Source organism: Microchirus variegatus (genome assembly GCF_963457635.1).
Source record: "Microchirus variegatus genome assembly, chromosome: 12".
Lineage (NCBI taxonomy): Eukaryota > Metazoa > Chordata > Actinopteri > Pleuronectiformes > Soleidae > Microchirus > Microchirus variegatus.
In genome coordinates this window covers 20,047,483-20,060,206 of record NC_139813.1, presented here as the reverse complement: position 1 = coordinate 20,060,206, position 12,724 = coordinate 20,047,483, and the positions used below count along the sequence as shown (strand labels likewise).

The 12,724-nt window shown below is 41.4% G+C and overlaps 1 protein-coding gene across 1 annotated transcript; it reads right to left on the bottom strand.

Moving 5' to 3' along the window:
- Positions 1–1,098: 1,098 nt before the first annotated feature.
- Positions 1,099–4,930, bottom strand: LOC310934780 (melanocortin-2 receptor accessory protein 2A-like; the record flags this gene model as incomplete). Its single annotated transcript, XM_083898577.1, has 3 exons — positions 1,099–1,597; positions 3,274–3,373; positions 4,813–4,930. 3 exons carry the CDS (start codon positions 4,928–4,930, stop codon positions 1,099–1,101), a joined length of 717 nt encoding a protein of 238 aa, XP_083754703.1.
- Between the last annotated feature and the right edge of the window lie 7,794 nt (positions 4,931–12,724).

The window sequence follows — 12,724 nt, the reverse complement described above, 5'->3', positions numbered from 1 at the left end:
CACTTCATCATTATCCAAGGTCTCAGAATTACATTCACTGTTCCAGAACAACGGTATGTTTGGTTTTTTTTGCCACTGATTTTTTTTCTTATATATACAGCATTCAATTTTCAACCATCATCGTGAAAAATTTTGATGACGAGGAAAAATGGTTTCTATAAAACATTATCTCCATGGTGACCTTCTATGTCTGTCCATCTTGTTCAGGTACAGTACAGACACGTTGTGTCCCAGCATGAAAATGTCATTGTATAACCCCTTAGTAGCGAGTTGCCTCTTTCTTGAGCTGAATGTACACTTGATGAAAAAACACTTAAAGCGGACCTAGACCGGCAGTTCCGATTAACGCTGTTTTTTTGGTGTGTATCTGCGTCATCACCTTGTTTACGAAGCCCTGAAGGTTCAAAACAAGCAGTTCAGCCACTGCTGAGAACGCTGTGTTTTATTTCTCTGAAAAAACCCGGTCCGGTTCCATAAACAGCGGTTCTCCTGAACAGCAGATCCTCCTTCTCCGGGTACATCCGGTTGCGTACATTGAACCGCAGAAGAAGAATAACGTCCGTTGTGGAGGTGTTTCACGAGCGACTGGTCTGACTCCAGGTCAAAGTCATAAAAGGGACTGCGGCGGGGAGTCGTGAAGAAGCTATTTTTAAACACTGTTAAAACATTGTTTTGATAAGGAGTAGCAGTGCATCCATTGTTCCAGAGGGGGGAGCTGCGCTGCTGAGAGCTGGTGTGCTGAATATGTCTCTTCCGGGTATTGGCCAATCACAAGACAGTTGGAAAGGCTCTACGCTGGCTGGCCAATCACAACACACTCTGTCTTCTGGGTGTGAGATTTATGTCTGAAATATCGCGGCTGAGGAACAGCGTCAGAAAAGACAGATTTCTGTCGGCTCGTTTACAGCAACTAGGAGGTTTTTGACCATAAAAACAAGTTAATGTATGTAAGTAGACCTCCGTAACTAACATATATGTGCAAAAGGACCACTCTATGTGAGCTTTAATCATTGAAGAAAGGTAAATGTCTGTAGCAGCTAACAGGGATTTCTCCCCGTGAGTTCACAAATGGCCTGTGAACGTATCGCGAAGCAGAACTTAAGGGATGTCACAGTGCACATCCCTGGAGTGCGACTGGTGCTCCGTGATGACGGGCGGCTCGTACACCAAATCCTCCTCCCCCGGCGTTGAACTGTGCTCCAGATTCACAAAGTTGGGGATGCTGAAGTGAGACAACGAGGCGCATTCTCTGTCTCTCTTACTTTCCCCCTTCAGGCCCTTTTGGCGAGTTTGGCGTCCGTCGCCTTCGTCCACGTCCTCTTCCGTATCGTCCGTCCCCGAGCTGCTGATTCCTCTGGGCTGGCTGCAGTTTCCCTGCTGGGCTCCTCCAGGCCTCGCGTGCTTCAGGGATCCACTGTCTTCTGGTTTCGGCTTCCCCTCGCACTGATCCTCCTCGCTGATGTAGAAGTGGAAGTATGAGCGTGGCGCCGGGAGCAGCGGTCGGGAGAAGGCTTTCTCATTTTCCTCCTGGTCCGGGCCACCGATGTCGCCCAGGCAGTTCGCAGGTTGTTGACGCTTTTCCGCAGAGTCTGGATTTCTGTCGTGGGAAATTAGACAAAAAGATTCAGTGTCACTGAAGGCCTTGATAATAGAAAAGTAGTGCTGCAACTAAGGATTATTTTAGTAATCGATTCATCCAAACCTGGAAACCCTAACCCTAACCCTGGAAATGATGTTCTTGAAGGATTCAGTTTTAATGATTTCTTTGTTTTGTGGAGCAAAGAAACTAAAAAAATATACACTTTTAAGAAGCTAAAACGATCAGAAATCTGGTTTTAATCATGAAAAAAGCTTCAAACCGATCAACCGATCAAAACAGTTGACGATTAATTAAGTAATCTATTCATAATCGATTCATCGTTTCAGCTCTGCACTCTTAGAAACAAGGGTTCAAAAAGTGTTCTTCTACAAGAGCTGAGGTTCTACCTGGAACCATTTGTTTTTCAAGGGATCTTGGTAACACTAATGGTTCCAGTAAGAACCATTTTGATCCAGAGAACCCTTTAAACCCCCTTTCCTGGATAAAGGATTTTAAAGGGGTTCTTGGTGGAACCCTCCAAAAGGGTTCCAGATGGAACCTTTTGGCTTGTCCTCATAGGAGAACCCTTTATGGTCCTTTATTTCTCCTATGATAATTTCTTTCTAAGAGTGTACACTCTTAGAAATAAAAGTGCTAAGTAGAACCATCTAAGGTTCTTCGGCTTGTCCTCATAGGAGAACCCTTCATGGCACGAGGTAGAAACTTTTTTTTATAAAGGTGCCACCTGGAGCCCTTTTGGAGGGTTCCAACAAGAACCCTTTTAAAACCCTTTATTCAGGAAAGGGGTTTAAAGGGTTCTCTGGATCAAAATGGTTCTTACTGGAACCATGAGTGTTACCAAGAACCCTTGAAAAACAAATGGTTCCAGGTAGAACCATAGAGCCACCATAGAACATTTAAAGGGTTCTTGGTAACACTAAGGGTTCCATGTGGAACCTTTATATAAAAGCTTCTACCTGGAACCAAAAAGAGTTCTCCTATGAGGACAAGCCAAAGAACCTTATATGGTTCTAAATTAGCACTTTTATTTCTAAGAGTGTAATGACAAGTATAGCTGGTAAATTAATGCCCCAAAGTGCTTATGATTTGTCTAAAAAACAATAATGTAGGAAAAATCTTAATTTATGTCGTAATAGAGGTAGAATAAGGTTATGTAGAATAAGGTGCTAATATGTGCTTAATGATTACTAAAAAAGGGGTAGTATGCGACTTATATATGTTAGCAAGCGCCTAGTTAATAGTGAATATGAGTTCCCTGATCTAAAGTGTTACCAGCAATTATAATAACAGACAGTCAATTATTGTCCTTTAGATGAATGTCACAGGCCTCTATATCTAATGCCAGACAATAAATCCTGCCCGCTTCATCTTAGCTTAACCTCGGTGACTTCATTCTCCGCTCTCTATCCAAACTCAAATATCACGTCCGGCTTTCACAGCAACAACCAAAGTGGGAATATGCCTTACAGCTGCAGCCACACTGAGAATACAGCAGACGCTACCAGAGGAGCTCATTACGGAGGCTTCGCTCGCATCATGACTCTGCCCTCTGATATGAAAGCTGCCCCATTTCTCAGATGATAGGAGTTGGAGCTGAATGTCGTTGAAATGATAGTGTGTGTGTGTGTGTGTGTGTGTGTGTGTGTGTGTGTGTGTGTGCCTCTAATACTCACTCTTGATGTGGCGCTCCTGTCTTGGTGAGCAGCGTGAGCACAAAGAACATGAAAATGACAAACACGGCGAGTCCTACCCAGAAACCGATGACGATGGAGTCTGAAATGTAAGAGAAGGACAATTCACGTTTACTGCTTTTGAGTTCAGCACGTGAAAGAACATCACACAGGTACTCGACTGCTGCCGTGGGAGTAAACTGCTCTATGATCAAAAACATACTGAGACTAATCCACTCAGCAAGGGGTGAAAAAGGCCGTCCTTACATGCGCAGACACGTCTTATATTTATATAGCTGCTCATTAATGCTAATGCTAATGTTAATATTAGAATCATCCACGGCTTGTCCTTTGTCTGTGAGTGACGGTTTCAAGGGTTCTTGGTAACACTAATAGTTCCAGTAAGAACCATTTTGATCCAGAGAACCCTTTAAACCCCTTTCCTGAATAAAGGGTTTTAAAAGGGTTCTTGTTGGAACCCTCCAAAAGGGCTCCAGGTGGAACCTTTATAAAAAAAAAGTTCTACCTGGAGCCAAAAAGGGTTCTCCTATGAGGACAAACCAAAGAACCTTATATGGTTCTACTTAGCACTTTTATTTCTAAAACTGTAAAAGTGCTAAGTAGAACCATATAAGGTTATTTGGGTTGTCCTTACAGGAGAATAAAGGGCCATAAAGGGTTCTCCTATGAGGACAAGCCAAAAGGTTCCACCTGGAACCCTTTTGGATGGTTCCACCAAGAACCCTTTTTAAAACCCTTTATTCAGGAAAGGGGTTTTAAAGGGTTCTCTGGATCAAAATGGAACCATTAGTGTTACCAAGAACCCTTGAAAAACCATTCTTTCTTTGGGAAAGTGTTTTTCAGAAGCAAATGGTTCCAGGTAGAACCTCAGCCCTTGTAGAAGGAACACTTTTGGAACCCTTATTTCTAAGAGTTTAGCGACTACACATCGGAATACTCTTCCTTTGGACTTAAGCTCATCTGTGGACACTGTTGATATGTTGGTAACACTTTACAATCCCTTAATTAAGTTAAGTTAGTTAAGTTAAGTTAAGTTAGTACATTATACATTTTTGAATGAATTAATTGTTGATAAAAACATTTTTTATTTTTGTACATTAAACATTTATTAACTGCATATTAACTAACATGTCAACTAATGCATACGTAATACATGATAATGATTAATAATGTACTATAAACGTTAATTAAGGGACCTTTATTGTAAAGTGTTACCAATATGTTTTTTTAGTTTCTTAGGGCTCACGGTTTTCAAGTCACTAACACACACACACACACACACACACACGCACGTACATGCGTGTTGCAAACAACATTGCTGTCAGATCATTTCCTTTATTACGCAGCACGTTTCTCATTAGCAGAATGATTGTGCGCCAGGGATAATGAGTGTGAATCATTGCGTTAATTAAAGCGCACACGCACACGCGCACACACACACACACACACACACACACACACACACACACACAGTAAAAGAACAGGACATAGTGTTAGTGCCTCAGTGAAGTAAAGGCTTACATCTGTGCGCCTTAAGTCCCTCAAAGGACACGGGCTCCTCGTCGTCATAATACTCATACTGCCACACGTAGTCTCCCCGACGTGCGCTGGTTTGACTCCGGTTGTGGAAGTCCGACATTTCAGACCTGTGCTTTGCTTCCTTGACAACACCAGGTAAATAAAAAAAAAAAATCGAATCAGTCCAGCAACAAATCCCTTGTCAGTGATCCAGGCACGAAGTTTACAAAGCACCAATTGAATAAAAAACGTCGTATTTTACGCGCGGATTTGGGAATCCCAGGTGTTCCCATGCGTGTTCAGGAATTAGGAAACGTGCCAAAAAACGCGATAAAGATCAGGGGAAATCCATGGTAAGCGCGTGGTAAACAGATCCCTCTGTCATCATGCATGTGTGGGTCCTTGGAGGAGAAAGAAGCAGGAGTAGCCGTTTGGCGCTGCTCAGTGCGCGTCACTGTTTCTCTCCAACATCCGCTCCTCTCTGACGGCTCATTATTGAACCGTTGAGATGGAGAAACATGCTTCTCCAGAAGCGCTCGTTTGAAGCTGTGGTCGAGTCTGCTGTGGTGTGAGGGAGAGAGGGAGGGAGAGAGGGAGGACAGGCGCACACCCTCCCACACAAGATGTGAGAGGTGTTTCCTGCAAATCATCTCAAGGAAGATCTATGTGTGTGTGTGTGTGTGTGTGTGTGATAATTAATCAATTAGAGATCCAGCATATATATGACAGACATTTTCACACACACACACAAAGCATTAAAAAGCACATTTAGGGGTGCAAAAATGATCCAGTTTGATGATTATATATATATATAAAAAACATCACTTTTTGTTGCCCCTCCCTAAAAAAAAAAAAAACATTCTGAAATGTGGCAGACTGCAAATAATAAGAGAAAAGTCAATAAGTGGCAACTCAATGACCATTCTTCTTCTCTTACTGTACTCCTACATCCACTCCACATATAATAATGCGTTCAATGCAACACCAGAGCCACCACTTTACAAATCTTGAGCAGCTCAACCACATCACAACTATGCATAATGAAATCTTACAATTATTTATCATTACAATAAAGAGTCCTTTCACATGGAAAAATATACTGATATAAGTAGATGGACAAGATCAAGGTTATTTGGACGTGCAAGTGCAACAACACTATACAGTATGTCCGACGCCTATTTTTTATTGTAAAGCTCTCAACTGAATTTCATGCCATTATCAGGTCGGCGAGTCAGGGAGAGAATTCACATTCGGCTCCGCTGTAGATAACAAAATCAGACAATGCACCTTTCATTAAAAGGTTTCTCTGCAGCTACTGCTGCAGAGAAACAACCTCAAATCCATTTTGAGCATTCAGTGGAATCTCTGTCCACCATAATATACTATGAATGGCCTCACTATCTACCACTCGAGCGAGGCAGGAGATATGAAATGTAAACAAAGCATTTTTTCCAAACCGTGTGCACTCAGGAGGTTCAAGAAAGGCTCATTTAAACTACCCCCCCAAGCAAAAGAAATAAAAAGGACGTGATAACTCCAGGGTTGCCAGTTGAAATCCTGATACAGGTTAGGGGTTGAAGGTATCTATCTAATTTTATTGCTCCCACTGCTCCTTATTATATGTTGAACATTCTAAATCAGGGTCACTTCAGAATGCACAATGGAGATTGAGTACCTTGCAATAAAAATGGATTCTATTCACTAAAACTAATTGGCAAAATACAAGAAATTCTTATCCTAATGCTGTATAGTTTTGACCTCGTTTTAAGGGTCCACGTTCAGAACTAAACAGACAGCATGCTCGTGTTGATTCCTCCTCCTCATCGTCGTCATCGTCGTAGTTGCTATGACAAAATGTCTGCAGTTACTGTCAGACTTTGGTTAACCTTTGGTTTACGACTGGAAATGAGCATAAACATGGAAGATGAAAGTATGAATCCCAACTGTGTGAAGACCACACGTCGTCCTGAAAAAAATAAACTAACATCCAATCCATTTGGTCAAGACAACCCGCTGAAGAGCAATTTCCCAAACTGCTGAACAACAGTGGTTTTCGTGCTCGAGCGTTCTCTCTCTGGTATGACAAAAACTGCACCTAAGAAAGAAAATTCAGTAAGTAGAGCAGCTCTCTGGGTGAAAATGCCTCAGCGATGCCAGGGGTCAGAGGGAAAATGCACAGTAACTCACTTAACCGCTTAAATCGTCTCGAAATGTGTTCGCGCTGAGCTTCGAACCCACGCCTGCCAATAAGATGTTGTTGTTTTTGTAGATACGTTTTTTTGCTCTTTTATTACCTTTGAAATAGCATTTAGTGTCTTGATGTTATTGCACCATGACAATAAAGTGCTCAAATCTTGGCGATGTCACCCCTTCCAATTTGTTATTACATTTTTTAATTACAGGATGTCTTCTTCCAGGGAGTCCTGGTCAAGATAGCAGCATAGATTGTACAAATAGTTACAGAAACGACGCCGTTATCAGACGTAATTAAAAGAGAGTAAAAAGATGGTTTATTCAGTGTTCTTAATAAACATGGCTGTTGGGTTTATGTAAGCTATAGTATATATAAGTATACTCAAATGATATATATATAGTGTATTTCCTGAGACTGTGATTACAGTTAAAGTTGATGGATAATTATATGAATCAGACTGTGTGTGACCACGCCTCATTATAACCATTTTGGGGTTTTTTAAGGGTCCTTCTACAAGGGCTGAGGTTCTACCTGGAACCATTTGCTTCTGAAAAACCTTTTCCCAAAGAAAGGGTTTTTCAAGGGTTCTTGGTAACACTAATGCTTCCAGTAAGAACTATTTAGATCCAGAGAACCCTTTAAAACCCCTTTCCTGAATAAAGGGTTATAAACGAGTTCTTGGTGAAACCCTCCAAAAGGGTTCTCCTATGAGAAAAGCCGAAGAACCTCATATGGTTCTACTTGGCACTTTTATTTCTAAGAGTGTAGAGCAATAGGTAGCTTTCTTGATTTACAACAAAAAAGTTGGAGTTTCCTTCCACTGTCCAAAAACAGGTTGTTCGTTGACCAGGATGAACCCAACATTTTGCCCTATGTCAGCTGCGATTGGCACCATTGGCCTGGGCCGCGACCCTCATGTGGAGAATAAAGGTGAAGACAATGGACCTCTTTCTTGGGTCTCTGATGCTAATGCATGGACCCAAACCCCTAACCCAAACCCCTAACCCTAACCCTAACCCAAACCCAAACCCAAACCCAAACCCTCAAACAGTAACCACATGATTGACGAATTCATCACAAATGTAATACAGAAACCAGTCCAGTTGCATCAACACATGTTTACACCAGATTCTATTAAAGTTGGAAAGTGGAAAGGCGCTGCGTATATATCTCTCGGTACAGTACATGTTGTCACATCCATCTGCAGATGGGTAAACTGCTCCACTGTGTTTGTCCATTTACAGGCTGTAGCGTTGTTGCTCTTCAGCAGAGGTCACGGCGAGGTGATTTATCTCTCTGCGCTTTAATCATCGGGAATGTTGCAGATGCTTTGATCAGGAGAAATGCTGCCAGTGGTAATGGGCATCTGGCGGTCAAAAATGCTCATCAGTGAGAATTTTTTAATATCTCACGTGAATACGAATTAAAATGAAGCCTGCTACTTGTTAGCGTCTCATTTTGTCGTTATGGATGCTGATGCAGCTCATAAAACTGAATGAGAACTGCGGAAAGAGCGGAGTGATCTCCTAAACGGATAAAAGCCATTACCATTACATCTTCCTGCAAACCACGGGTAGCAGAGTTTAGTTCACTGACACAACAAAAACAAATGTGACAAATGTGTCACAACGTGACATTTTTGCAAATGCTGTATATCAGCATTTTATATGAGATCAAAACAAGAAGAAACTAAAGATCTGTTGCAGAATTAGGGGGACATTTGGGATGATGTTCTTTTCTGATCCTATTACCAAGTGCTTAATTGTCTGCTCACACTTTAAAGGTCCTGCGTGGAAAAAATAAACTACATCTAAAGCAGAGACTGCATTAGAGTGTGAGGAGAGTGAGGACTTCACCGCTCACCTCTCCCTTTTGTTTATTTCTCTTGCGTCATTCAATTTCTGCCAATAAACCGTCCTGCTGTTACACACCAGACCATGGGTCTACCACCATGCGGCTCCATAAGGCTCTTCAGCCCCTCTTTTCATGTTTGTCACCCTTTTTTGTCAAGATAGAGACATAAATAAAAGTGTTTTGATATTTTGTCCAGCACAACCAGTTGAAAAACGTCCCCCGAGAGCCATTAAAGTCATGTGTACTTGAAGAAGTTTGAGTCCTGCCCTTCTTTAGATCCATGTACTTTGCGCCAGGTTGGTTTTCTCAGATATAAATTACATAAAATTTAATTTTTCCACACTTTAGAGGTTGGGTATCAACATGCGACAAACTGTAGTTCTTTAAATATAGCATATACGTGTAAAAAAAAAAAACAACAACTTTACATGTTATGTTTACATTTTAAAGGCGCCATATGTAAGAATGTGGCCAAAAACGGTTACTACATTCAAATTCAATAAACCGAGGTCTTTAAGGTTTCGTTTTCTGACGTAACTGGCAACCCGTGGTTGCTCGGTAGCTGAGTGCAATGATTGGTAGACGGCGGTAGGTGGCGCCACATGCCAAAAACATGATTTCAAAAACATAAACATGATTTGCAGTCTGCAAAATATGTTTTTTAATGCAAATATTTTGTCTGTACTGTTGTTGTTGGTGAGTTCAGTTTGTTATATGAACATTATTCCTGAGTCTCTGTGACATATTAGGAGGATTTTAGGGCCAGTTGATTAAGATTTATTACATAATGCACCTTTAAGGATCATTGTATTTGAGTGTATACGTCACAAAAATGGTTATTTTCATTCTAAAGGTTAGCAGTTGGTGGCATTAATAGACCAATATATTGTTTGTCATCCACCAATATAACATAGAAGAAGCAGAGCGTCATGGCTTCCGCTGGGAAAGCTAAACGCAAACTGTGTGGCGACCAGAACAGGACATTTCAGCATTCGTGGGAGGAAGAATTTGCTTCTGTGGAGGTAAAATAACAAGAAAAAGTAAATTCCAAAACCTTCAAACCTCCAGCGGCAATGCAGAAAACAGCCACAAATAGACCAATAAGGCTAAGTATAACATTCACTCAACAAAACCTCATTTATTTGTGTTGAGGTCTCTTGAAATTGTCCTTGTCGTTGTTCTGCAGTGATATTTAAAAGTATTCTGTTTTGTCTTGAATAGTGAATTTTACCTTGATAATTGTGTTTTTATAGTGTGGCGTATGCACAGTGCTAAGTTGCGTAGCCCTGCACTAGACCTTTAAAAGTGAAAAAAAAAAAAAAAAAGACAAGAAACATAAATTAATTTACACATTTTTCATTTCAAGCCATGTCTCTGGGTTCTGGGCACGTAGTGTCACTTTCCCGCCCCCTCTTTTATGCTCTTTATGTCTTATCTTAAACACCAGAGGGAAGTAGCCTAATTAGCTCTACTAGGGTAGGTATTCAGACTATTGTTATTTACTTTGTGCACTGTGCGTGTGTGTGTGTGCACAGTGCTTTCCTTACTATACTGAAGTGCTTTGAAATGAACGTAGCGTATAATCTGCTCTGGCATGGGTTTATTTTAGAGGAGAGGAAGTTTTGAATTCATAAGACTCAACAGGCACGCCGTTACCTCTTCGCTCGTGGAGGCTCGAACGGCGTTAAATGACATTCTTAATCACGTTTTCTCACATGTAAATAGACGTGATTTGACACTGGGACTATAAATCCCTTATTTTCTAAGAGTGTAGGGCGTGCTTCTGAGCGTAAGGCGTGGTTTCACCTCCTGTGAAAACACTGCGATGCATATAAATGACCCTGAGCGCCGCGTGCTGCACTCTCTGACTCACTGCTGCAGGGTCAGTAAGTACTGGCTTGAGCGAATTCCATCCCATTCATGAAACCACAAAAACTCCCTGGAAGAAAGAGGAGGTTTTATATACACACACACATATATATATATATATATATATATATATATGCAACAATTGCTGGATTTAGTTTCTATTCATGCACACTCCACAATTCTAGTCACTCAATCTTTCTCTATTTGCACAGAGCGACCACCGACCTCTGTGCTGATTGCTCTACGGAAAGTGGAATATGACTGAAATATCTCTGCGTTTATGAGTTGTTGTTGTGTGAAAGGCAAATGGACATCTCATCCTTGAATAATGAACACTGTTATTGCATCACATTTTCCTCACATGCCTGTGTTATATATCGACGCTTCCCCGACTGGGCGTGCTGTCGTCGTCTAATGACACCTTTTACTTCGGAAAAAAATAATAATCTGTTTCTCTTCTCTCTGCGACTGCAACCCCAGAGACAGAGAGTCTTTCCTGCCTCTTCTTATCTGTATGGATTTCCACAAGTGGTGGTGTGGGCTATTTCAGCCGTGATGGAGGAGCATCCTCAATCAGTTTCTCCATCATAAAACCCCGCACAGTGCTGCATAATATTGAGCAGTCTGGAAAGTTAATTCCACTGCGTTGAAAGGGGGGTAAAAAAAAAAAGACACTTTTCAATTGCTTTTGTATTTAAAAGTCTTTGAGGTCATACCATAAACAGGCAGTTTACCAATATACAGTCAGTATGTTCTTATTGTTGTTCTTCTTATTTCATCCTCAGATTCTGCTCCCCGTCTCAATCTCCAGAGCATTTATTTTTGTAATAAAACCACTGGCGGTGGTTTCCAAGGGAACGGCTGGAAACTTAAATTAAACCCGGCATCTGAATCAGTCTGACCTTCTGGATCGTCGTTTCTCAGAATGGGGCTCAAATTTCACAGAGAGCCATTCAGACTGTCACTGTCACGGTCACTCGTTGCTCTGTCATGGCATCTTAGCAAAAACATTTTTTTTTTTTAAATCTGTGCCCAATTTTCAATGATTTTCTTCATGAATTTTAGAATGAATTAATTTTAGCTCCTGGTGGTTGAGAATGGTTGGACACGCAGCACTAACCCCAACCCTAACCCTAATCCTGGACAGATACACTACTTTTTTTTTTAATCAATTAACCCACATGTGAGAACTGAACTTCCACCCCACCGATAAGTGGAGTATACCGCCCAACTCACCAAGCAGAAAAAAACATTTCAGGCAACAGAAGAATCAGTCGCCAAGGATAGTCATCCGAGCCTCGACCTGGCAACCCTTTGAATTGGCTGACAAACCCCGACAGGCCTTTCATCTGTGAACCGGACCATGTCCGAGGGGAGCTGTAGCATTATTCTTTGTTTCGGAATGCGTCCGATTCCCTGCGTCCAGACTTGTACCGCCACCCGATGGTGAAGTGGGATACTACAGGATACTGACGCGGGAGTATGCTTTGAGAGGAGTCAGTTGAGGTGGTTCGGGCATCTGGTGAGGGCGCCTCCTTAGGAAGATGGTCCAGGCACTTCCCTCTGGGCCGATCCAGAACACGTTGGAGGGATTATATCTCAGGGTAATCCAGGAGGAAGTGGTGGAAGTAGCTGGCGAAATTTTATAATTTCTCAATTTATAAACTTCAAATCTTTTTTGAGTTTTGATGCTAACTGTTGGTTTCTAATGTTCTCCAACACTCCTGAAAGGGAAGTTTGAGGTAAGGGCTATCCACTTGCACCATTAAATGTTGTTAAATCTTACACACTGTACCTTTAATCTATGTTTTTTTTTCCCCTTTAAACACTATTTGTTCAAACTTTGTATTGATTTATTCAAATTCGGTGTTGTTTCTGAACAACAGAATCTGAGATCATGACCTTTGAGAATGTTCCGTCCCCGAATCATGTACAAATATTCATCAAGATAAAGAAGACGTACCTCTGAATGCATAGAATACAGATGGAGATGAAGCA